The 24,336-nt window shown below is 49.4% G+C and overlaps 1 protein-coding gene across 1 annotated transcript; it reads right to left on the bottom strand.

Annotated features, from left to right (window-relative positions):
* Positions 1–6,338: 6,338 nt before the first annotated feature.
* Positions 6,339–23,551, bottom strand: LOC144249318 (PRAME family member 20-like). The gene is made up of 5 exons (XM_077791574.1): positions 23,265–23,551; positions 22,333–22,914; positions 21,125–21,525; positions 10,221–10,661; positions 6,339–6,406 (listed from the first exon to the last, which is right to left on the bottom strand). The coding sequence occupies exons 1-5, from the start codon at positions 23,549–23,551 to the stop codon at positions 6,339–6,341; spliced, it is 1,779 nt and encodes a 592-aa protein (XP_077647700.1).
* Positions 23,552–24,336: the final 785 nt, after the last annotated feature.

Raw genomic sequence — 24,336 nt, 5'->3', positions numbered from 1 at the left:
GCCTGGCCTGGGGTGGCCACTTAACAAATCCTGAATGAACGAGCGAACCGGTCTTGGGTACGAAGCCTCTAGGACAGAGAGGGCTTAGGCAGGAAAAGTGGAGGGAATGAGAGGAAAGAACAGACCAAAGAATCTGGTACCCGTAGGTAGTAGTACCCACCCTCCACAGAAAACCTTAACTAAGCTTCTCCAGAAATCTTCACCATAATTGGTTTTAGAACTATGGGCAAAAATGTCTCTACAAAAGAGTTCAATGGAGGTAAACTTCCTATGTTCCTGCTGCTCTATTACTTGGCCACTGTCCTGGAAGAGATCAGCACCCAAGTGCTCGAGGCCTCTATACTTATTTTCCACAAATATGCATCCAGTATAGTAGTACAGTATAGAAGTGTGTCCGCAAATGCAAAATGTGATAATAAAAAGATAAATCCTTTAACAAGGCCTCTGGCCTTGAGCTGGGCTTCACAGAGATGTCTACATTTCTAAGATCAGAGAAGTTACCACCTGGGCTCCATGATAACAGCTGGTAGGGGAGGAGAGAAAAGAGAGATGAAGCTCTCCCCTTCTCAGGTGTTGTCCTTGAAGGGTCAACTTGCCCAGCACAGGGAAAGAAAAAGCTGCTCTTATGTGAACTTCTGAGCTCCTCCCCTTACATGTTGGGTATAATGTTCTGAAACTGCCTGAACTCGGGGTTCAGGATACTAATTGAGTACAGTGAAAGCTGTGCCCTCTGAACTTGGCTGCAGCCAAATAAAATTGTTTCCTGCTATCTTTGGGGCCCTGCCTTTCTGCACTAGAGGAGGGGCCAAGATAGTAGCCCTGTGCATCAGGAGATGTTTGAAGGGGTGGTAGGAGCTGTAGGCTTTTGTTCTTGTGTGTGTGTGTGTGTGTGTGTGTGTGTGTGTGTATGTGTGTGTTGTTGGGAGAGTGCTGGGGATTGAACTCATGCATTCTGGTGAGTGCTCTACCACTGAGCGATGCCCCCAGGCCCAGCTGTGTCCCCCGTGGACTTCTGTACAGGGTCAGGGCTGCAATAGGCGGGCCTTTCCTGGTGGAAATCAGAGAGCGGGACCACAAGTAACAAGAGCAGTTAATTCCACACTGCACATTGGACCGGGGCCTCTGCCCTCCCTCTCCCTCCTTCCCACTATCACACTCATCCCCCCCTGGACAAGCAAATCAGTCACTTTAGAAGACACGGGATTAGCAGAGCATCGAGTCTTTGAGGGAGTCCATCAGACAAAAGGCTGACCTCAGTCAGGCTCAGAATCTGCAAGAATCGATCTCTGGGATATAAAATAACCTAAGCTGTGTCCAGTCTCCTCCCTGGAGGGGCAGGTGGTGGACAAGAACAGATGAAGAACACCCCCTCCAACTTCCCTAGGTTTTAAGTTGTTTTTATATGGAAATCCTGTCCAAGTAATTAACAGAAGTAATTAGGGGTCAGATGGTCACAAATGAAAATCACTCAGTATCCAGCACTGGTGCCAGGGCCGGCAGTGCCAAGGGCGAGGGGCTGGCCTGATGATGTGGCAGTCTGACCACGGCTCTGGAGGAAGGCTAGGTGTCCTAGCAGCCTGAGCTGTGACAGAGACAGGCAACTACCAAAGAAGGAAACATAAGCGGCTCCCAGAGCCCCAGGCTCAGGGCCCTGCCCTTTGTAAGGCAGAGAGGGAAGTTTTCCTTTAATGTACTGAGTGTGAATCTCCCTGTCCCTGGGCCTCACACAGGATGTGCAGCTTTTAAATCCTTGAAAAGGGCAGGAATTTATCACCCATCCATTCATCCCACCCACCTGCCATCCACAACCCACGCATCTGTTCATAACCCACCCACTTATCCAAACCCAAAAGAGAGAGAGAGAGAGAAGGAGGGAGGGACAGAGAGGTGTCAGAGGGATTCCTTAGGGGAGCTGGCTCAGGTGATCATGGAGGCTGGGATGTCCCATGATGTGCAGAAAGTTGGAGACACTGGGAAGCCTGTGGTTCAGTCCAAGTCCAAAGGCCTGGGGGCCAGGGGAGCCGGCAGCACAAGTCCGGGGGTCAGAATGCTGGAGAACCTGGGGTCTGACGTCCAAGGTCAGGAGAAGGGTGTTGGCTCCAGAAGAATGTGCCAGTGAGTTCACCTTTTCTCTGCCTTTTTGTTCTGTCCAGGCCCTCGGCTGATGGGAAAAGGCCTGTCCTCACTGGGTAGGAGCCACTATCCACCAACTGAAAGGCCAGGCTCCACCAGACACCCCCAGAAAGGGCGTTGTTGCAGCCCGCTGAGTACCCCTTAGCCCAGGCAAGCTGATGCCTTAAACTAACCATCACAGAGGGTGACAGGGGAGGGTTTCTTTGCTGGGATTGGCAGGGAGGGCCTCTCTGAGAGGGTGACCTTGAGAGGAGATCTGGATGCCAAGACAGAGGAAATACTTGAGGGAAAGCATCCCAGATAGAGAGGACAGCAAGGAGCAAGGGTCCTGTGGCTGGGACCAGCTGGAATTATGCAAGGACCCCAAGGTGGGTGGGCAGCTTCAGGGTGCTAATAATGGGGAGAGGGACAGAAGCAGGTCCCTTTGGGACCTCAGGACAGCATGATGGGCTAAGGGTCACTGGGGTGAGCAGCCGGCCCCACTCAAGTGCCCCAGGTGCTCAGGTAGAGTGGAGATACTCTGCTCTGCTTGAATATTTTGTGATTCTAGCATCCTAACCCTTGGGTACAATATTCCCCCCACCAGTCCTTCACCTTCTATGGTTTCAGTTAGCTGTAGTCAACCATAGTCTGGCAATATTAAATGGAAAATTCCTGAGATAAATACTTCACGTGTTGTAATAACATTTACTCATTTGTTTGTTTATTTTGTACTGGGGATTGCTAGTACAAAATCTGGCTTTACCACTGAGCCTAATCCCCAGCCCTCTTTATTTTTTATTTTGAGACAGGATTTTGCTAAGTTGCTTAGGGGGCTTCGCTAAGTTGCTGAGGCTGGCCTCAAACTTGTCATCCTCCTGCCTCAGCCTCCTGAATCTCTGGATTACAGTCATGCACCAGCACACCTGGCTAAATAAATTCTATTGTAGTATAATGCTAGACTTATTATATTTTATTAGGAGTATTGCTGACCTCTTACTGTGTCTAATTTATTTATTTATTTAAAGTCCTGGAAATTGAATCAAGGGCCTCATCCATGTTAGGAAAGCACTTCACTGAGCCATATCCCCAGCCCTTTTTATTTGATTTTGAGACAGGGTCTCACCAAGTTGCCCAGGCTGGCCTTGAAGGGGTGATCCTCCTGCCTCAACCCCCTGAGTAGTTTGGATTACAGATGTGTGGCCACTGTGCTGGGCACTGTGACTAATTTATAAATTAAGGTTTACCATAGGTGCATATGTGCAGGGAACACATGGAATAAGTGGGGTTGGGCACCCTCTGTGGTTGCAGGCATCCCCTGGGGTCGCTGTGAACAAGGGTCTACTTCGAAGCTTCCCCCCCAGATGCCCAGCTAGACGGCTGCGGTGCTTCTGGAAGGCCAGCACAGTGGGCTCCGCTGTGGACCAGCTGCACTCTGCCCCGCCTCCCCACTCCTAGGGACTCGCCCTCCAGCCAGGTCACTTGCTGTAGCTCTTGACCTGGGAACCGTGTGTCTGTGTCTTTGGGCCACAGTTCAGGGGCCCACCCGCCAGGCCTGGGCCAAGGTTGTTATTTAATGATGGGTGACACCCTCAGTCTGGCCTCATCTGTGGGGACAGAGGATTCCACAGGGAGGAAGGGTCCTGTCCCATGGGCCACCATAGAGCCCCTGAGGAGGTCCCTGCGTTTCTCACCTCCGAGGCGATGGCTCGGGTGTGTGCGGAGTCCACAGCCTCCCCGGGAGCCCCAGGACTTTCCGGCTTCCTGGATGTCCATCCTGCGCCTGCTCCAGGGCCTCGGCTGCTCCGGCTGGGCAGCGGCAGCCCTGCCCCAGGGAAGCTGCTCAAGTTTCTAAACAGGAGTGGAGGGAGCTGAGGAAGGGGAGGTCTTAGAGTCCAGGAAGAGACTGGAGGCAGACATTAGAGGGCTGGTCCTCAGCCTGTCCATGGGACTAGGCCTGGTCCCTGGCAGCGGGCATGGTTCCCATTTCTGGGACAGGCAGGGTGGCCCTGTCGTGTGCTGGGGGCTGAAAGGAAGCTCAGTGTGTGAGCACCTCCAGAAACAGGCACTTCCTGATCAAGCTCCTGGGCAGGCAGGAATGGCCTGAGGAGGGCCCCCAAGGGGCCATGATGTCCTGGGCCAAGCTGAGCAGACATGGTGGCCTCTCGATGGATGCCGTCAGACTGGCCTTCTCAAGAGGAAGTCTCCCTGTCCCCACCTATCACCTGAGGGTTGTAGCCTGGGCCAGGGGACTCTTGCATTCAGGCAGGAAGGGTGACAGTGGCCAGGACATTATTTAGGTGTTCAGCTGTCCTCATTTGCCTTCCTAGGTGAGTGGGCTCTGGGAGCTGGTGGGTCGTATGTGTGGAAGTAGCTCCAACATTCATGCAGATTCTGAGCGCAGAGGGGCAGCTGGGTCCTTAGGCCACCACAGCAGGGCTGGGGACAGCTATGAAATGGAGAAGCCAGAGGCTGGTCTGCGGACTGACTCTGGGACTCTGCTGTGCTTCCCTAGAAGGCACTCTGGGACTCTCAGGGACAAGGGCAGGGAAGACAGTTGATGGGCAGGGTGCACCCCTTGCTGCACGGGGATCTTCCCATTCTGCCAAGAAATCAGGGTCACTGACTCCCCAAGGAGGGCTCCTGGCTCCAAGAGGATCTGTAGCCTGCCAAGGCCACTTGGCTGTGAGGACCGGCTGGTCACTCCCTGGGAGCTGCTGTGGAGACAGCTGACATTCATTCGCTCCGCGGTGGGATTCCATTCAGAGGCCGAGGGGGCCTGAGCACGGTGGTCTGTGCCCGATGCTGAAGGGATGGTTCTTGAAAACCAGCTCCTGGCTCGGCTTCCAACAGGACTCGGAGCAAAGCATGCGCAGCAAATGGTCCCGACTGTGGGTGTGAGGATTTCCCAAAAAAGGACATAGTATTTTTCCAGGGCCAAAATATAAGTCACACCCTGGGAAGGTATGTTCATTAAAAAAAAAAAAAATGATCCCATATTCAAACAGCAGAGAACAGTGGTCTTTCTCATTTTTAAACTCTCTTTTTTCCACGGAAAAACATTTAAAGTTTGGAGGTGTGTTTATTAGCCTGGGGACTTAGGAACAAAGCTACCTTGTTGGTTGCAGGCAGGTGACACCCACAGGGGCCTGCAGATGTGGCTCAGGAGTAGAGCGCTGGCCTCACATGCAGAGCCCCGGGTTCTACCCCATTATCACAAAGAAAAAAGAAAAAGAAAAGAAGACCCCAAGGGGTTTCCTTCTCAGATCATGCACAGGGTTTGAACAGATCACTTATGCAAATAATGAGTCACTTAAACCTTGAGGCCACTAAAAAGGAGTTTATAGCCAAGGTACAGAGATGGTGGCTATCTTAGTAAAATATATTTTTTGACTGTGAGAGATTTTTATTCAATTTGTTGGTGTTTGGGGCTGGGGATAGGACCCAGGGGTGCTCTTCCACTGAGCTACAGCCCCAGCCCATGTATATATATATATATATACACACACATACATACATATACACATATATGTGTACACACACACACACACACACACACACATAGTTGTAGATGGACACAATACCTTTATTTTATGTATGTATTTTTTAATGCTTTGCTGAGGATCGAATCCAGTGCCTCATCCATGCTAGGCAAGCATTCTACCACTGAACCACAATCCCAGTCTCACCAGCCCTTATTTTTTATTTTGAGACAGGGTCTTGCTAAGTTGCTGAGGCTGGCCTTGAACTTGGAATCCTCCTGCCTCAGCCTTCTGAGTAGCTGGAATCACAGGCAAGTGCCACTCCACTCAGCTGTAATAAAATTAGTTTTAAGACAAAATATTAATGCACTCTTAAAACATTTTTTTCACTTGACATTTTATCTGTCTGTACCCGTTATTATTACAAAAATAAAAAATGTCAAAATTCAGTACAATATCTGCACCAGTAGTTGCCTAAACAAATATTAACTTCTATAAAACCATTAACTTAATTCAGTTCTATTAAAAGAGATTCAACATTCCCTCAGTTAACAAGATATAAATAGTGGTATATATGTTTTAAAGCAGAAAAGCCCAAAAAACCAAGGAGAAAATGTTAAATATTTTGGTCTGACGGTTCCTACAAGTGGTAACTTCCAATACGTATAAAGGAAATGTTCAAGGATAAAACTCTAGAGTGCAAGTAGAAAAACAGTCAATCAGAATTTACCCCAGGCTACATCGTTAAGTGGCATTAAGTTGGGGCACCATGTATGGCCCCATGTCACCGTGTTCTTCATCTAAAGACTTCCCTGCAAGACAAGTTGCAAAGTTTAAATGAGAAGACAGGAAAAAAGAGACTCATTTTTTTTTTTTTTTTTAAGCTGGGCATTGAACCCAGGTGCTTTACCACTGAGCCATGTCCCCAGTCCTTTTTATTTTTTTTTATTCTGAGACAGGGTTTCCCTAAATTGCTGAGACTGGCCTTGAACTTTTGATCCTTTCTGATAGGAACAGGTGTGCTTTGTTTGGCTCTTTTCTTTGCACAAATCACTACTAGGCATCTCTGTGAGGATACTCCGTGTGCTGGGAAGCAGCCACATCATCAGGAACTCTACAGAGAAGAGCAAACCAGCTTTTCAAAACTACACCCATGTGTAAAAGGTAAATCACCACGCACCCCATTTATTGTCCCAGTTTATCGTGATTAGATATAACTCACAAAAAGAAAAAATGGCAATTTCTAGTGATAATATTAAAACATATATAGACACTGGCATAAGGAAAAAATATGCCTTTATTTTTTGTGGTAGTGGGGATAGAACCCAAGGGAATACCACTGAGCCTCATCCCTAGTTCTTTAAGGTTTTTTTTTTTTTTTTTTTAGACAGGGTCTTGCTAAGCTGCTGAGGCTGGCCTTGAACTTGCCATCCTCCTGCCTCAGCCTCCTGAGCTGCTGGGATGACAGGCGTGCACCACCACACATGGCTTGTTCCCAGTTTTTCAAAGGAATTTTATATCCAGGAAGTAATGGTTCCACTGAGCATTATGTGAAAACCCCTCTTTTTCCCCCCAGAATAATGTTCATGCTAAAACTGTGGGATGTGGAAAATACTGACCCTGCCTCACTCATGAACCCCTTCAGGGACTGCTGCACAGGGCTGGTACCATGACCCTTGGGAGGCAGTGTGACCCTTGGGAGGCAGGTTGAAAGACTAGAGGAGACAGGGTGGGAACTTCATCCTCCAGATCCCACTAGAACAGGACCTAGCACCATGTCCATTGCCTGGGCACCACCTCCTGAGGATTATGGGACAAACACACTCTTCAATGGGGCTGAGAAGGGTTCAAGCCTGCAGCTGTGACCCAGAGAGTGGTGCTCCTGGGGATGGGGAACAGGTGATGGCAGCTGCTCCACACAAGCCCGGCTGAGTGTGTGGACAGGCTGTGAGCAGCAGGTGACAGAGATGATGACATTAAGTAGTGTCTGACTCCTGGCTTCTGAACTCCTCCCACTGAGCTCTTCTGGAGTCTTCTCCCCTTCCTGCATGGCCCAATGTGAGTGGAGCCTCCCTCTGTCCTGAGTGAATACCTTCCCCCAGGAGCCTCCATTCCCATCAGGGTGTAAGTGTTGGCTGGGGCTTTCAGACAGAAACTCTAGCAGCGTCTCATGGCTCAGGATGACGTGTTTCTGTGTGTCTACGTGGTTTTCTCAACAGAAGTGCCACCTTCCCCGACATCAGAGCCCACTTGGCAGCTCCCTAAGGTGCTGAGGTAACCATGGAGACCAGGAGGAGGCTGCTCACTTCTCTACCTGCCCAGGGACTGTGAGAAGACAGCCCCTCTGAGCCAAGGATCTCTGCTGGTGACCATAATGCTGGACCAGGAGTCTCCTCAAGGTTGACGAGGGTAAAGAAGGGTAGGGAAGGAGAGTGGAAGAAGAGGAAGAAAGGAGGGAGGGAGGGAGGGGAGAGAAGAGGGAATCAGAACCCGGTTTGAAGGCTACGGATCACAGGAATACTGGTTTTATATGTCAGCTTGACTAGGCTACAGGGTGCCCAGATATTTGGTTAGTTCTGTGTGTCCACTGAGGGTGTTTCTGGATGAGATTAACATTTGAATAGGTAGAGTGACTTAGATGACCCTTCCTCATGTATTGGACATCATCCATTCCACTGAGGACCTGAAGAGAACAAGAAGGTTGAGAAAGGGGACATTTGTTCTCTGTCCCCCTGACTGCTGAGCTGGGGCTTTTCCTACCCTTGGATCAAATGTCACCATTGGCTTCCAGCTCACCAGCCACGGCTCCTGCTCCTCAGCCTCCACAACAGTGTTAACCAATCTCTTATAGTAAATCTCTTTTTACACCTCCTATTGACTCTGTTTCTCTACTTCTCAGAGACCCCTGAAGAATGTGCCCTCTATCTGCTCTAGAGCAGCTGTCAAATTACTTTCTATCACAGGAGTTCATTGATTTTCTTTGTGGAAAGTTTCTCTACATGCAATGATACTTTTGGCTCCTTGCTGGTCTCATGTCCTACCCATAAAAATATAAGGCCTTCCAAAGAGAGCAGGACTGTCTTTCTTAATTAAAGCAGTATCTGGCATTTAGCAATCACTCAATAATTATTAATGGAAGCAAAAGTCGAGAGATGAAGGAAATATAGCAGATATATTATGAAGCTGGGCACATTGGTGCAGACTTGTAATCCCAGCTCCTCAGGAGGCTGAGGCAGGAGGATCACAATTTAGAGTCCAAACTCAGCAACTTGGAACCTTAAAAAGGGGTGGGGATGTAGGTCGGTGGTAGAGCATTCCTGTATTCAATCCTCAGTGCTGCAAAGAGAAAATAAAAAGATATCCATTATGAGTAACAAAGGAGAAATGTTTTCCCCAAATATCCCAGGAGCTTCTTGAGAGCCTTTTATCCAAGATTCTGTCGCAGCCTGTCCAATGCTGCTCATGTGATGTCTTGCATCAACCCAGGGACACACAACCTGTCTCACATGGTCTCCAACCAAAGTGCTGCGTTCCACATCCTAAAAAACGCTACCTATCACAGCCCACTACAAGAAAAGTTTTCCAAAAGTTCCAGAGAGGACGAGTCAGGGTCTGTAGAATGGCCCAGTGGGACAGGCTGAGGAGGACTCAGGAGGGGCTGGGGGAAGGGGAGCACCGTGACTCCAAAGAGAGAAAGTGACTGTCCCTCCTCTGCAAGTTGCTGCCTCTCAGGAAGAGGGTCAGGGTTTGCGTTATACCAATGAAGGTTTTTTCCAGTGACTTACCAAAACAATAGCAGTGAATGGCCTGTGGCCAGTTCTCATTTCTTTCCTTGATAACCATTTTTAAAAATTAATTTTTCAAGGACCCAGGGATTGAACTCAGGGCACTTTAACCCTGAGCTTCATGCCCAGCTCCACCTCCCTTTTTTAAGACAGGGTTGCTGAGGCTGGCCTCACTTGTGATCCTTCTTCCTCAGCCTCCGGAGGAACTGGGATTACAGGCATACACTTTGTTCCACTTTAGCTGAATGGGGTCTCCTAGTCTGCTTGGGCCACTATAACAGAACACCACACCTGGGGTGATTTATAAACAACACATTTATTTCCCACAGTTCTGGGAGATGGAATTGGGAGATGGGGGTGTCAAGATTGAACTCCCATTCCTGGTTCATGGATGGCTGGCTTCTGGCTGTGTCCTACCTGCTGAGGGAGTGAGGGGTTTTCTGGCATCTCTACTCTGAGGGCAATCAGGAGAGTCCCACCCTCACGACATCCCAGGGGCTTCACCCCCCTGGGGATGAGGAATCCACACAGGGAAGTGGGGAGGGTCACAAAGGTCTATTGCACATAGATTGATTTGTTCTCCATACAACATTCCAAGGCTGCTGAGGCCTATTATATGGAGAGAATCCTGCTTCCGTGGAGGAGGCTCTGAACTGGAGCGCTGCCTGGGCAGCTTCCCGGCCTTGGGGGGAAGAGGTTGATGCTGGTCTCCCAAGCACAGCTCCGGCCCAGAAAGAAGGGCTGGAAGATGCGTCTTGGCATTTCCTGCAGAGACCCCGGCTGGGTCCTCCCGGGCCCCGCAGCCTGCACCGAGAGTCGGCCCTGCTCAGGAGCGACCCACCTAAGCTCCCCAGGCTTCTGGACGCTGCGATGGGCGGGGCTAGCGGGTGCCCCAGTCCCCTTCCCTGAGGAGACTCTGTTCTGTTCATGGAGGGTGGCTGGTGCCTCCCTGTCTTCAGCGCTTTCCCCTGCCTCTCCGAGAGGCTCCGCTGGCTGGGGGTTGCCAAGGGACGCGCCCGAGCAGGGGGCTCAGTCATCCTCGTCCTCGTCCTCGTCTTGGCATCCTTGTTGGGGGCGCATCTCTGGAAGCACTTCACGACGGTGGCCAGGAAGAAGCTGGAGATGATGGCCGCGATGGAGACCGCCACGCCCGAGAAGACGATGATGAACAAGTGGGTGAGCCACAGGCTGAACTTGCACTCGCTGAAGCTGGCCTTCAAGAGCTGCCGCAGCGCCACCCTGCGGTTCTCCAGGGGCAGCGAGCACTGGATTTCGTCCAGGCCTGTGGAGAGGCAGTGGCCAGAGGGTCAGCCTCAGCCCGGACCAACGGGAGTCCCACCCCACCCCAGACACGAGGGGACAGGAGCTGGGCTGAGCGGAACTGGGACTTCTCTAGACCTCAGTGTCACCATCGTGGGGAGAATCAGGACATGGCTCTTCCCTGGGCTCCTAGAGGGTTAGGGGCCGTTTGGATTTGGATTTAGGGTGGCATGGGGGTCTTTACACTCCACTTAGGGTTGGGGACCTCTCTAGACCCGGTCACAGCCTGCCATGGCAGGGAGCAGGAGGTGGCAGCAGGTGCAGGGACTAGGAGCAGGGCCCACCCGGTGGCAGGACCCTCCAGGCTGCAGGGCCATCGCCCCACTGGATGCCACGCTCCTCTCCACCGTCCTCAGGGCAGACAGGAAGAGAGGCTTGCCACCGTGTAAACCCCACCACGCCGACAGAGGAGAGGGGAGGAAGAGGAGGCAGCTGGAGGGGGCCTTCCGGTGGCATCTGGTACTTTTTATTTTTTGTACTGGGGACTGAACCCAAGGTTGTCATCCACCACTGAGTTACAGGTTTCATAAGCTGCGGAGGCTGGCCTTGAACTTGGGATTCTCCTGCCTCAGCCTCCTCAGCGAATCACTGGGACAATAGGCATGTGCCACCACCCCCAGATGGAGTATTTGATACTTGGAACTTGAGTGAAGCTCTGGTGCTGAAGAGTCACCAGAAGACTGTGCTTGGATGCAGGCTCCCCAGGGACCCATCCAGAGGTGGGGGGGGGGGGCTTATCTGCATTTTTTTTTTTTTTTTTAGTACTGGGCATTGAAACTAGAGGTGCTTAGTCACTGAGGCACATCCCCAGCCCTTTTGTTTACATTTTACTGAGGGACAGGGCCTTGCTAAATTACTGATGCTGGCTTTGAACTCCCTGTCCTCCTGCCTCAGCCTTCTGAGCTGCTGGGATTTCAGGGAAGCACCACTGTGCCAGCCCACACTGCATTTTCTAATAACTGGGGGATTCTGTTGTGGCCGGAGGCAACTTTGAGAAGCTTCACTATCCAAACATCCAAGGAAGGGGCCTGAGCCCACCCCTGATATGACCAGAGGAGGCCTCTTGAACTCTGCTTTCTTTATTGGGTTGACTGTAGGATTTCACTTGAGTGTTTGACTAATTTAAGAAGAAGCCTTAAACCCTCCAGTCTAGAAAAATGTTAACGATGGAGCACATGCTGAGTAAGGGCTTGCTAATAATAACCACCACACCACCATCTCCACAAGGATGGCTCCATAGGACTCACCCAGGCTCTGTTCTGAGCACCTGACTTAGATGAACTCATTTAATCCTTACAACAACTCCGTAGAAAGGCCTCGATATCAGCCCCACTTTTCAGAAGGGAATGGGCTCAGACAGGTGAAGTCACTACTCAAAGTGGGACAGCTAGTAAATGGCTGAGCCCAGATTCAAACCCAAGCAACCTGGCTCTGGAGCCACTATGCCTCCAAAAGAAAGAGAAAGGGCGAGAAGCCAGGACGAGAGGGCAGGGTGGGAACAAAAGACTCTGGGCACTTCCTCCCCAGGGCTGCCATCAGGTAGCCACCTGGTCATAGGAGACACAGTTTCCAGGGTAAACAGTTCATAACATGTTTAGAGATACCTTTGATGACTCCCCCGTTTTGGTGAGCTGTTTCTCTTGGGGTCCCCCCGTCTGCCATCAGTGAAGTAGGAGGCAGTCAGAGTGGCAGGCAGGTGATGCCTGTCCCTACCCTCGACTTAGATGAGGAAGGCAAAAATGAAAAAGGGAAGGATGGCACTCATGGTTCTGTAGTTTCCTCATGGTCCTCAGAGACCAAAGGAAGATTGGGTTTCAACCTTGGAGAGACGCAGCTTGAGAGGGGTTGTGGGTCTCACTGTATAAGAGGGCAGAGAGGACTGTTTTAAATGGGGGTTAGTAACTCCATATGGGATGCCCTCAAGGTGGGCCACCAAACATGTGGTAAGAATGACCTGATAGGGTCCAGTCCACTTTGCAGAGAATTGAGAGGAGGCGGCGGGCTTTTGGGAGTGGTAAAAGTACCAGGTCACCAGGAGACAGAGTGGGGGAAAGAGAAGAGGCAGAATTGGCTTTGCCAGAACAACATCCCTGTGTTGCCAAAGAAGGATCCTAGTGTATGCAAGAAGGGGCCAGAAAAGATGAGGAACAAGAGGTAGTGGAGAATCAGAGGGTGGTGAGCTGAGCAGGGAGGTGGGCTGTCCATATAGAAGCTCAAAGGGGAGGTGTCGAGTGGCTTCTTTGGGAGGGCCTGAAACAGAGGAAGAGCCAAGGAAGGAGTTTAGTTCAGTCTAAATGTAATTCAAGGGGCAGTAGACATTGAGAGGGGCTCCCTTTGCCAAAGTGAAGGCTCTGATGAGGGCAACAAGTTCAGCCTGCTGATATTGGGAGTGGAGGCTCTTACACAACTGAGGCTAGAGAGACTATTGCCTACCCTTCCTCGTGAATTCCCTCCTGAAGGAAGAAGGAGCCATCTGTGAACCATGTATATGTTGCCTGGAGTGAGAGGCATTCCTGTGTGTGGGAGGGGTGGGGAAGGAGGTTCTCCAGAGTTTCTAAGCATGAATGGGGAAGAGGAGAAGACGTGGATGACTCCTGAGGAGGGGAAATGAGAGTCGCAGAGTTTAAGGGTGAGCAGGTGGGGAAATTAAGAGTAGGATCTTTCACCAGAAAAACCTATAGAGATATCTCTGCTTTCAGGGGGTAAGGAATATAAGCCCTTGTAGGTGGGGAGTTCCTTTAGGTGAGGGGGAGCCAGGATGCTGAGTGGGGCCCCAAAATTGAGTTTCTTTATCTCATTCATGAGTGCAGAGGCTGCAGCAACGAGGGGCCCATCTCCGAACAGTAGGGTCAAGACCCTTCAATAGATAAATGATCCAGGGCAAAGGTTGGTCCCAGCATGTGTCTAAGGACATGTAGAGCAAACCCCTGCTTTTCAACCACATAAAGGTGAAAAGGGCATGTGATGTCAGGGAGATGGGGAGAGAGAGAAAGTTTTCTTCTGTATTGTAGCCAAGGGAAGATTTAAATTGACACTTTTTTTTTTTTTTTTTTTTTTTTTAGTCTTAGGCCTCTTATCCAGCTGAGTCTGTCCTTTGTATTTCAATGTTATCTTCAGTATGGCCTTGGCCAGGGACACTGCTGCCCAGGGCTTTACAATGTTCAATGCCAATAGAAGAAGGAAGGAGGTTTATGGGTCCTTGTTTGTCTAGAAGGAGGATCTCTGGAGGAATCCAGAGCTTTAGTGGCAAGTAGAAGCTGGGCAGGGAATCAAGAGGAGCCCTGGAAGGCTTAGATTGGACAGAGGAGAAACCTGCATAGAAGGGATTTCCTTCCATTTTCCTGAGTGCTTTCAAAAGTTATAAAGATTCCATAAAATATTGGGCTCCAAGGTGCCATTAGGTGATCATTGTCCAAGTCATAAAAGGGCCAAGACTGAATGGAAAGTTGAATTATTCAGGAGCCAAATGAAGTGGGGCTATGTGGGTGAGGGGGCAGTGGAGAGGTGAGTCAGATGGGATTCTGGATTGGGAGTTTCCCAAGGCAAGTTGGATTGCTGGAGTGGCTACAGGGAGGTGTCCCCAGCTCTAGGAAAAACCAGAGTGACGGAGGGGACAGAGTGAAAAGGGGTCACCACCACACAATTCTCTGGCCCCAGAGCTGAAGCCTTCCTGGGACTGAGAGAAGGGAGTCCTCACCCGCTACTTCCCTAGTTCCAGGATTTGCCATAGAGAGTCTTGGTGCCTGGCCAGGGCTTTCATGAGTTCCACAGAGGAGCTGAGAACCAAGACCCAAGAGTGAACTCGCTAAGGGAAAGTGATGGGAAGTCGAGAATCTTGGTGCTGGGCCAAGATCTAAGTTAACTTTTGTCTCTAGAGTGGAGACTTGTCACTGCCATCTCTATGAAATAGAGTTGTGAGAAGGAAGGTTGAGGAAGAGAAAAGTCACTTCCCCAAGGGAGGCCAGTGTGTGGTAAAGAAGAGTCCTAGGTGAATGGAAGGTGTGTGGTCATTGTCCTGGGCCCTCAGGCCAAGGACCAAAGCAGCCCAAATACCCAGATGAAAGAGCAAAGCTGTTGAAAGAATGTGATCAAGGCATCTCTGCAAAGAGAGGGACAGCATCAGCAAGGAGGGAGAGCAGGTGTTGTGATTGGGCAGAAAATGGAGGAGGTTTTGAGACAGATGTGAATGGGCTCATGGTGTGAGGTGATAGAAGGACTGGAAACGTCCACCTCAGAAGCAGGTCATGGGAAGGCACTGGCCAACAGAGTAGGGGATGGTCCTAAGGTAAGGATGAGGTTCAGGGGAGCACCCGGTGAGTCTGCATGGAAGCGACTATGAGGGGAGAAGGAGAGCATAGCCCCCAACTTTGTGAGGATGTCCCTTCACATAAGAGGAACAGGACACTGTGGATTGACCAAAGAGGAATGAGTAAAAATTAGAGAGCCACAAACACAAACAAGGCTAGGTGTCTCCAAGGGTTGGTAGTTGGCATCCAGAAGACCTTGAGGACTGAATATGTAGCCCCAGTGTCTAGGATGAAGGAGACAGGCCTACCTGAAATACGCAGAGTTGCCCTGAAGTTATCTCTTCAACACACAGTAGTTGAAGAGATCCCTGATAACATTGGGATCTAGAGTGCCCTGAGTTTCCATGGAGTGATGGTAGTGGTTGGGTGATGAGGACCTGGGTTTTGTCAATCCTCTTCAGCCACTATAAGAGTTGAAAAAGGGAACCAGGAGGGCTGGATGTCCGGGGGCTCCTATGAGCTTGGGGACAGTCAGTGGCCCTGTGTCCCTCTTGATGGCATTTAGGACAAAGACCCAGAGGCTTACAAGGCTTAGGACATGTAAAAGCCTAATGACCCATCTGACCACATTTAAAACAGGATCTGAAAAGACCCTAGGGACTCTTCCTTGGGCCAGTGGAACCAATCATAGATGCTGAGGCCAGATAGATGGCTTGAGCGAGCATCTGATATCTCTGCTTTCAGGCCTTCTTGTCTACCTCATTATACACCTTAAAGGTCACTTCCAGAACCTCACTTAGGGAGTTAGGGGCCTCCTCTCAATGTGTCTTAGTTTGGCCTTAATATCAGAGAAAATCTGGGAGAAAAATTATGTCCCTAGTAGTTGTCTCCCATCTGGAGCCTCAGGGTCCAGATTAATATATTGTAATAAAGCCTTAGTCATCAATCTAAAAATGCTGAAGGTTTTCATTATTATCTTGGAATTCTTCTTGGAGTGTTTCAGAATTGATAACCTTATGGCTGCCTTTCTAAGTCCTGCCATGAGGCAAGTAATGCATTGGTTTCTACTAGTTATTCCTCAGGAAAATTCTAATCCCAGTTGGGGTCCTGGTCAGGGACTGCTTCAATGTCAACCAGATTGGCAGGGGAGGTCTGATGTATAATGTATTCAGCATAATTTCTAGCTTGCTCCCAAACTCACCTGTGATCCTCAGGCAGGGGGGTGTTAGACAAGATCATATGGACACCATGGAAGGTCAAATTATATGATTGAGTCAGATATTGAAACCCTTTGATATATGTGGTGTGGCTTGAAGTATGAACCAAGCCCACTTTTCTGTCTGGGAAAGATCTGATAAAGGGAAAAACACATGAACCTGGGTTATACCATGTACCCCAGACAGAGATGTGGGTTGGGCAGTGGCAGCCTGTGAGCACGTGGCAGGAGGAGAGAAGCTGGAAGGGCCAAGGGGCCAGCTGTTGTGGTAGCTTCATCAGAAAGAGAACTGTGGCAAGGTGGGTGTCTCACCCAGTGGGTCAAAGGAGGAGGAGTCCTGGGTAGAATCTTCTGTCCCTTTGGAAGAAGGTGTAGGGGAGGTGAGGGCTGAGAGGACTTGTGTGGGAGAGCAAGAGCTAGAGAGAGAGGGATTAGGACATGGAAAGGAGAAGGCCTGAGCATATGACATCTCTTTCCATTTTCCTGAACACTCACAATAGTTGAAGAGTTCCCTGATAACATTGGGCTCTAGAGTGCCCTCAAGCAGCAATTAAGAGTCATTATTCAAAGGATATTGAAGCCAGATTTGATTGCACAAGCAGGTAAGTTTTGCGGGGTTTAGATCTGGGGTGAGAGAGACCCTAGGTTAGCCAGGAGGCAGCCTAGAGGACTCTGGGAGGGAATGGATGAGGAGCCACCCATGAGACATAGGATGTGAATTTAAACGTGGGCCATCCCCCAGTCTTGAGTGTCACCTAGTTGAGAGCATGGTTATGCTCAAGTGGTTGTCAACCCTGCTGGGTAAGCGTAAGACCAGGATCCCATAGAGGTACTTCAGACCCAGCCAGGACAATGTACGAGGGGCAAAAGCCCATATAAGGTAAAGATACCCATAGATGGGGGAAAGTCCATAGAGATTAAACCAAGGCTGAGAGGTAGTCTCACAGGAACAGCTCCCAATCATCCTTGGTGGTTTTGTCTCTAAACCCAGGACCCAAATAAATGAGCACTTATACACTGAGTAGATAGGAGGAATCAGCAGTAGCTGTGAATGTTGTGCCTGGGGGTGCCCCCAACCACATAGAATGCCAGATGATCAACCATCACTTCCCAGGAACTGTAGGTCCTTTAGGTTGACTGGAGATGAAATGTCTGGTGTTGGGGGCAGAGAGGGCCTTCGGCAGAATAGAGAAGCGGGTTCCATGACGGAATCCAGATTGGGGCCCCGGGGAAACTCTGTGAACCTCAAAGGGGAGATTGGGCACACCAAGGAACCCAATCTTGGGAGGCTCAGGAATCAGAGCCAGGTGGGTCCTAATATGGGTGTTTAGGGTTGGGTGGTAAAGCAAAAGTTTTTCCTTAAAATGGCTGCTGTCACTTGAAATGGCCATCCAGATACTAAGCAAGAATCTTATACTTCTCAAGCCTGTTTGCTGAGTCAATCCCCCCAAACACCCTTTACCTTGTAGGGGAACCAAAGCCTGCTTCTCTGTCCCTGTCCTTAATGGTAGTGTAAGGTTTTAGGAGTCTCTGCTGTGTCTCTAACAACTCCCTTCCAATTTTTCTTTTTGTTTTAGTACCTACTATAATGCCAGATTCGTCATACCCCACTAGACCTCCAGGAGCCAAATCTGATGCAATCACACAAGAGTCTTTATTGCAAGCTCGAGCCTGGACTCAGAACCATTTAGGATGCAGCAGTCCCAGGGAGTGAGTCCTGGCCCTTAATTCAGTGATGATTTATAATTTTTGGGGGGATATTCTATGCATCACAACATCACACAGCAAATCATTTCACACAGTGGGAAAATCAAACAAAAACTCTTAACATTGATTAGCACATTCTCTGGTGGGAACAAGTTGGGTAAGGGTGATTGGTTAGTTCAAAAGGTGGATACATTTGAACTGATTGGTTTAAGCTGTGAGGCGTGTATGCAGTAAACTACATGGTTTGCTAACATGTTATCAATCACCAAAACTACTAGGAGGGTCATCTGGCATTTCAAGTATGTTCCCTGTCTCACTCTGATTGGTTGTTGCTATGGTCTGAAATTAGTCTCAAGCATTCTTTGGTCTTGCATTGCTGAGTCAAGGCTATCTGGTCACTGCAGTTAGGCACATTCTATGTGCCTAGAAATGCTGGATCATTCTCCGCCCCCCGCCGCCCGCCCCCCTGCTTTGGACAGGCCCTGCTCTGAGGTAGAGGCTGGTTATTTCAAAAATGGAGTCATATCAATTTCTCACTATAAGGTCATTGCTTAGCACCTGGATGGCCATCTTGAATGACACCTGGCATATTAAGGAGAATATTTCACTTTCCTGCCCAAGGGCATTTGAGAAAGTCTCACCAAACCTTCATATCAACCAAACCCTTAACCATCTGCATGAGAACCCACTGGGCACTGATTCCTGATCCTCCACCATAAAAGTCCCAGAATTGAACCCTGTTCTGTCCCTCTCTCCTATAGAGAGATGGCCTTTACTTGTCAAGTGTGAAAAATCAACTCTCATGTGTATCTCTGCCTGGTCTCTGTCTTTCATTTCTTGCTTATCTGTCTCTTGTTCCTCACTTTCCCTTCACTCCCAATCTGATTTTCTGTTGTTTTTGGTAAAAAAATCTTTAAGGACATCAATTTTACATGCCTGTGCATACCAATTAAAAAATGTATTCGATTGTTTTCATTTGGGTCCTGGTTCTTTGTTAAGTACTCCTCACAGAGACAATTTTCTTCAAATTAAAACTTCCCCCTGGAGTCACATCAATATTGGATTTATTTATTCATTTATTTGTTTACATGCTTTTGTGGCTCTGGGGATGGAACCCAGGCCCTTCCACATGCTAGGCAAGTGGTCTACAACTGAGCTATGTCCCCAGGCCCTCAGTTAATTTTTATGAAGTTCATTCATTTCTGTAGAAAAGCATGGGTTCTGGGTTCCTAGATTATACAGGTGAAATTGGCCCGTGTTCCAGAAAGGGATCTAGACTCTTTTGATGCAGATGCATAAAGGAATGTGCATCTTTGATTAGCACTCCAGGGAGTGGAACCCAGTCCCCTTCTGACCCAGCCACCCTCACACACCCAGTCCTGTTTGTCATGACATCCTACAGTTGTGGGCTGTCTCACAGCACACATGAACCTACAGTGAAAACATGAGGAATTCAAAGAGCAGTCTGGGTGCTTTATCCCCAGGCTGTGTGGAGACACATGCAGCTTACAGTAATTATACAATTCAAGGAGTCTGGACACACTAGAATATCGTCAAGTCCCTTTTTGGTCATGAAGATCCTTAAAAGAACAAATGATGACAAATCTCGTACTGAAGATCTTCCTTGCCTTTATTTAATCCTAAATCCAGCAGCAGTGCAGAATGAATGCTGTTGAACTTTCCACCTGCCCCACGTGAAAGCTAGATTTAGAGCCCTAGGAAAGCAAGTGCCATAAACAGTGGTGAAGCACAAAGATCACTGTGTGGGGGCCAGATGGGCTGGCTGTGCTTGGCTGGGACTCTGCTACCTGTTCCTAGAGGGAGCTGCAGTCGCTTACACATCAAATTAGGTTCCCATTCACTATGTGTGGAGAAAACTTCAGGTTCAAATTAAAACACACACACAGGCAGCTTTAAGAAACTTCAAATAAAAATTGGGTGACTTCCTTCTCCTCAGATGGGCAGCTAAGGCTAAGGTCACTGCACAACCCCACCAGTGTGAGTCCTCAGCAGGAGCTGTCGCTAAGGAGATCCTGGTCTCAGACCAGGTAGCAAGTCAGGGTCACACATTTCCCCAGAGCTACCCTATCCTTACTCATCCTCTCACCATCTGCTGATTAAAAGAGGCCATCTTGTGTCCCTGGGTAGGGAGAGACTGGAAGTGTTCGAGGAAGATCCATCAGTCATGAACAGCCCCCACCTCACCAGAGGTTGTAATTTATTCAGTTTGAGTTAGGAATGTTTGCAAGTGTCATCTACGTATATGATTCTACGATTTTGCTGAAAGGTAATCTGTATACCTTTATTGGTACACATTGCTAGTTTAATTGAGGAAAGACTACCCAGCAGGATGGCAGGCAAGGTTTGGTGAGGCCCAGAGGCTCTGGCCTGTTGCCAGTGCAGCCAAAGCCCAGGACCCAAGGCTTCTGGGTCTACACAGAGACCCACAAGGAGGGGCCAGTGCTAAGTGTCTAGGCACTGAAGTGTCAGGGCACTGAAGTCCCCTGAGGAATGGTTTTCTTCCAATTCCACTGACCACTTAGAATGTTCCAGGCCTGCTGTGGGCACCTGTATGCCTTAAACCACAGAGTAGATGGCACACATAATGGCCAAATATCAGTTTGATACCTTGAGTTCCCAGGGCTGAACCTCATTGAACATCAAGAACCCAGGGCCATCTTTCTCCATAAGCACCTGGAGAATCCCAAGGTTTAAATTAGAAATCCAGGAAAATCCATCACACAGGACATGAGAAGACTAACCTTGAGATTCCATTCATTTCTGACTATTTATTTATGGACCATCCATGAAACAAAATAGCTTCTTCATATGTGCATGAAGCCTAAATACCATTCTAGAAATCCAGGTCCCTAATTATGACCCTATACAGACACATATGGCTCTATACAGAGGGTCCAATCTTCAAGGGGTTCCTTCCAATGTGTCTCCTGCTTCAGTTTCCTTTCCCCATCCACATTCCAAACAGTGTCTGAAATGCTGGGCTCTAAGTTTCCTTCACAATCATACTACATTCTGGTTATACCTCCAGTTGCCTAGAAGATACCTTTTTATACACACCCAACTAGGCAGCTGTTGGACAGGAACAGTGAATGAGGCCCTGGTTGTAGAGGAACATGCGGCCACATTGAGGACATGGGACAGTACAGAACACAAGGACATTTGGCTGCCTAAATTCCCTCACTATTGCTGTGAGCTCAGCACAGAGTTGGGAACATCTCCCTGGGTGGATGGCACCCTGCATATCATAGCTCTCCAGAGGGGCAGGGTACAGTTCTATGCTCAACTGACTCAGCCTGGCAGTGTGAAGCAGCAGGTCCCTCAGGACTGACATGGAGATGTGGTTCCTGAAAAAGCACAAGATCCTGAGCTGGGAGCAGTGGCTCAGGGCAGGCAGGATGGCTTGGAGCTGGGAGTCTGTCATCTCACAGGCTTCCAAGTCCAGGTTCTTCAGGGTGGCTGCAACCATCTCCAGAAGAATTTGGAGGGGCTCTGGACTGAAATTGGTCAGTTTGGTGCCCCTTAGATCCAGGCATTTGAGCTGGCTGGTGTTTGGGCAGCAGGAGAGATAATTCCAGTCGGAATCTGAGAGCGGGCAGTTGGTTATTGAGAGGGCCTCCAGGGGGGTCTTCAGGTGCCTACGGAGAAACAAGGCAGTTAGTTCTGAGGGAGAAAATGAATTGGCCTAAACCCAATGTCTCCATGGCCATCTGAATATGGTTGGCATTTTGCAGAATCTGCCCGTTCAGGTCACTGCATTTCAGTCTGAGCCTTTTCCCACCACTTTTGTGACCAGGTGGATCCACCATCTCTAAGATCCCCATCCTCAATAACAAGCAGAAAGCCACATCTCTGGTCAGAAGAGGTCAAGGGGAGTCATGTACAAAGGATAAACCAGGCAAGATGTGTCAAAACCTAGTGGGGTTAACCCCCGCAGGATTCACATCCTGCTCCCTCTGCAAGGCCTCCATCCCTGCTCCTCACCCTGGACTGCAGAATCACTACCTGGAGCTCAGAACTGCCTTCCTTACATGAGCATTAGAGGTGGGTCTCTGTGCTACCAGCTGGAGAGCACAGAGCTTCCCTGTTTGGGGTACAGGTGTAGGGACTTCCCCTCCTTCACTGCCCTCTCCTCTACCCTGCTTTGCACCTCTGTTGCTAGACAGGCCTCCCAGAAAAGGAACCTCAACCAACCTCAATAAATCCTGTCCCCATCAGCTGGTTTCCCAGCATGGTGGCACCTCCCAGATCATGGACCCTGGTTTAGCCCTTTGCTCTAACACAGGTTAGAAGAAGGAGCTTCAGGATACAATAGGAACAGATGAGGGGTTATTTACCTTCCAGTGTCTCATTTACCATGAGAGTGTCAGTGGCTGGCACACAGTAGGTGCCCTTTCATATTTACTGATACTGGTCTGCAGAAGATGCTCACCCCCCTTACTCACCTCAGTACCTGCTCCAGGTGGCCATTGAGAATGAGGAAACCATCCACACAGAACGTCTGCAGGCAGTCCATCCTGAGGAACTGTGAGGTGAGCTGGGCGAGCAGCCACTCCTGCTCCTCTGGGGAGGTGTGGGCAGGCACACGGACCTGGGAGACAAGCAGCTTCCTCAGGTTCCTCATCTGGCCCAAGAAAGGAGCATAAGCAGCCAAGGTGGAGGGCGCCCAGGTGCAGTGCACTTCCACCTTCTGGACAGAGTCCAGCTGCAGCAGTGTCAGGACCTTCCTGGTGTGGCCTGTGGGTTTCCCAAAGATCTTCAGCCAACTGCAACACAGGTGCAGCCTGTCCCTTCTCTGTGTGACCCACAGGAACAAGTGGGTCAGGAATTGATCCAGGGGACTTTTTGTGAGGTTCAAGTTTATGAAAACCTTCAAGGGTGGCTTAGCTCCCATTGCTGGACCATGTTTCAGCATTTGATTCTTCTTCATGGCCTCTGGTGAGCAGGCATCAACCATGGCTCCTGACCACATCCTCCAGAAGTTGTGCCGAACATTCCGCAAATCCAGCACCTGCAGTTTCCACCTCCTGCGGGGACCACAGCAGAGTCTCAGCCCTGAGGCCCTTTCCTTCCCCTCTCAGCTGCTGCCCCCTGCCCCACCTCTTTCTTCTGTCTTGCTTTTCTCCACCCACTTCCCTCCAATACAGGCTGCTGACCTGTAGCAGCTGAGGGAGGGGCAGATTCAGCCCTCTTCAGGGGTCACTGCAGCTGCCACAAGCACCCTCCACATTTGGGTCACATTCCCAGATGGGGCTCAGCATGGGCAAGGCCTCTCCAAAACCTCTCTTGTGGCACTCTTCAGCACCCAGTCTCCCCACCCACAGCCATCACTTCCCTGGTCCCCAGGGTGCTTCCAGGCCACCTGGGTCCCCCTCACCTGGGGCGATCCTGCTGGGCAAGCAGCATGTCCAGCCCATCCAGTGCCACTCGGAGCATCTCCGGCTGTGGCTTTCTCATCAGGGCCCCCAGGGGCAGGCAGGTGAAGGGCCAGGCCTGCACCATTTTCTTCAGGACCTCAGTGTGTCCTCTGCTGAAGGCCTCCACAAAGAGTGGTGGGAAGAGCTCTATGGGCAGGTCCTCCAGATTCAGGACGGCCCTGGACTTGTCGCTCAGCAGGCTGCGCCCTGCCAGCTCCAGCAGCGTGGGTGGGGACTGGGTGCTCATCCTGGGGAGTCTGAAAGAAAAAGGATCCTGAAAAATGGTCCAGGGAAAAGGCCACTATCTCATACATGTGCAGCCACTGGTAAGGGGGTAGTGGGGAGTCTAAAAGCTCACATCACCCGTAATGGGGGAAAGCCTTTGATTATTATTTTGTCCTTATAAAATGGGAAGTGAAGTATCATAACACAGTAGGCTCCTCAGTTTCAACAACTACCATGGCTGGGAAAGGACTAGCCCTCAAATGGATGATGTTACTTATAATTTTAAAACATTAAATATGCAAATATAAAGTATGTACCCACATTATAAAAGATTGGAAATTACAGCAGAGTCACATGGATATCTGTTACCCATGTGAGATTCTGCCATCTTATGGGGAGTGAAGAGACAAAATGAATTAGAATAGAGTCTGTGAATTGTTACATAATATGGTTTTAAGGTTTTTGTTTAATATGTTTAAACAAATTATAAAATTACAAGACACATAGGCCATAAAGTATCATGTTTTGGAGGGATAGTATTGGGGATTGAACTCAAGGGCATTCAACCACTGAGCCATTTCTTCAACCCTATTTTGCATTTAGTTGGAGACATGATCTCACTGAGTTGTTTAGCACCTGATGTTGATGTGGCTGGCTTTGAACATTATTCCTCCTGCTTCCTCAACCTCCTAAATTGCTGGTTTTATAGGCATATGCCACCAAGCACAGCAAAAAGTATAATTTTAAGGATGCACAATATAAATATTTTTATTATCAGAAAATGGAATTCCAGGGCTGGGGATATGG

The sequence above is a fragment of the Urocitellus parryii genome, chromosome 11 (assembly GCF_045843805.1).
Source record: "Urocitellus parryii isolate mUroPar1 chromosome 11, mUroPar1.hap1, whole genome shotgun sequence".
Taxonomy (NCBI): Eukaryota; Metazoa; Chordata; class Mammalia; order Rodentia; family Sciuridae; genus Urocitellus; species Urocitellus parryii.
This window is presented reverse-complemented; position numbering and strand designations above follow the sequence as displayed.